This window comes from Mandrillus leucophaeus, unplaced genomic scaffold, assembly GCF_000951045.1.
Source record: "Mandrillus leucophaeus isolate KB7577 unplaced genomic scaffold, Mleu.le_1.0 Scaffold7, whole genome shotgun sequence".
Taxonomy (NCBI): domain Eukaryota; kingdom Metazoa; phylum Chordata; class Mammalia; order Primates; family Cercopithecidae; genus Mandrillus; species Mandrillus leucophaeus.
The window spans coordinates 9,182,864-9,184,621 of NW_012107585.1; the positions used below are offsets into that span (position 1 = coordinate 9,182,864).

Sequence of the window (1,758 nt, forward strand, 5' to 3'; positions counted from 1 at the left end):
AAAAAAAAGAAAAAAAGAAAAAGAAAGAAAGAAAAGGAAATAAAAAGACCAACTGTCCCCTCACTTGTTTTTATAAACATCTATTATAGGCGAAACAAAACTTACCCATATTATATAGATAAGTGTCTATTCACATTTGTACATTACCATTTTTAACAGCTTGAGATAAACTCTACAATGTCTTACAACACATTAAACAATATTCAAGTTACTGAGTAACAATAACAGTAACAAAAAAACATACAGCAGAAGCCTCAAGTGTTTCCTCAATTGTCTACAACTCAAGTATGGTTTCCTTTTTATGAGTGATAAAGTAAATTAAGATAACGAAGTAAAAAACGATTGTTTGCAAGATGAAAGCCAATTTGTACTTCTTTCTAAAACTACCTTTAAGTTGAAAATGTAAATTTAGGAGGCTTACAGCCATTTCTGCAGCACACATTAGGAATACTATTAATACATTAAAATTAACTTTTAAGAGTTTTATCACAGAAAAATGTATGTACTCATTACCTTGACCAGAAACCTAGGGCAGGGAGAAGGGGCAGGAGGGGTCTGCAGGATTTGAAGCAATACCCAGGTATAAACACTATAAAAATGCAATAACCAATGCTGTACATCTAACAAATGTTTCTCTCTGTTACTCGACTTCTGTGTTAATCTTGTTTACGCATGCTTTCAAAGACATGCACTGTCAGAACAAAAATTAGAAAATAACCTGAATGCATGATATGCAACCTTTCATTTCATGCTTTAATAAACCTATTAAGCTGGAAAAAGAAACCAATATATATTTTCTATATTTATAGACTCAAAACACATGCATCCGGGGATACCTCCCACAGCAATGGCATGGATGTACTGCGTTAACCCTGAGCACTGTATAAACATAAAGTAAAGCCAGTTTGGGAAGTTCCAAGCATTTTAAACCAACTGTGGTCTGTAGCCTTTAACACACTCACAAACAGACTGACACACACGCACGCACACATCCCGCTCTGCTCACCCAAAGTAAAAGCAGATGGGAAGTACCAGGGGAGAAGCAAAAGGAAAGACATATGTACCACCATCAGCACTGCTGATTTTCAGTTTTGCTATCTATTCCAGGTTTGTCCTTACTTCCAAAAAAACTAACTAGAGAGAGCACAACTGAAAAAAATATATAATTCTTTGGAAACTGTCCCTGATTTTTATGCAAATGATATGCTTCAACAGCATTTCAGATCCATCCATGTTGAAACCTGTCTGTTCTTTATGCGTTGCTCAAGTTGGTGATGCTCTGAGGGTGATGCTGTTGCCATAGCTGTTTCTGTTGGACCGCAAGCTGTTGAGACTGGTCTGAAGTTGATAGGAGATTTACAAGAGGAGACACACAATTTGCTGGAATGATCAAACCTGTAATTCGTAACAAGAATTTATAAAGTTGTGTCCAGAAGAAACCACGCTGTATAGCTTCACAGCAGATTCCAAATGAGGCATAATATTAAGCGTAATGAACAAGAAGTTCACACAAAAATTAAACGACTACCTAATAAATGAAATGGCCATTGAGATGTAGTCTGATTCTTCAACCGCATTTCCCACAAATACCCAAGCATATGCCTGTGTTTAGTGTAATGCCATCTTGTTGGAGGAATAGGAGGTCAAGAATATCTATTATTCTCAGGAGGCTGAGGCAGGAGAATGGCGTGAACCCGGGAGGCGGAGGTTGCAGTGAGCCGAGATCGTGCCACTGCACTCCAGCCTGGGCAACACAGC

The 1,758-nt window shown here is 37.6% G+C and overlaps 1 protein-coding gene across 1 annotated transcript in view; it reads right to left on the reverse strand.

Annotated features, from left to right (window-relative positions):
• Positions 1-55: 55 nt before the first annotated feature.
• The window catches only part of SBNO1 (strawberry notch homolog 1 (Drosophila)), a 56,783-nt gene continuing 55,080 nt past the window's right edge, over positions 56-1,758 (reverse strand). Inside the window, exon 28 of the mRNA XM_011964539.1 lies at positions 56-1,395. Coding sequence (XP_011819929.1) covers positions 1,253-1,395 — 143 coding nt within the window. The 3' untranslated portion in view covers positions 56-1,252. The remainder of the gene's footprint in view (positions 1,396-1,758) is intronic.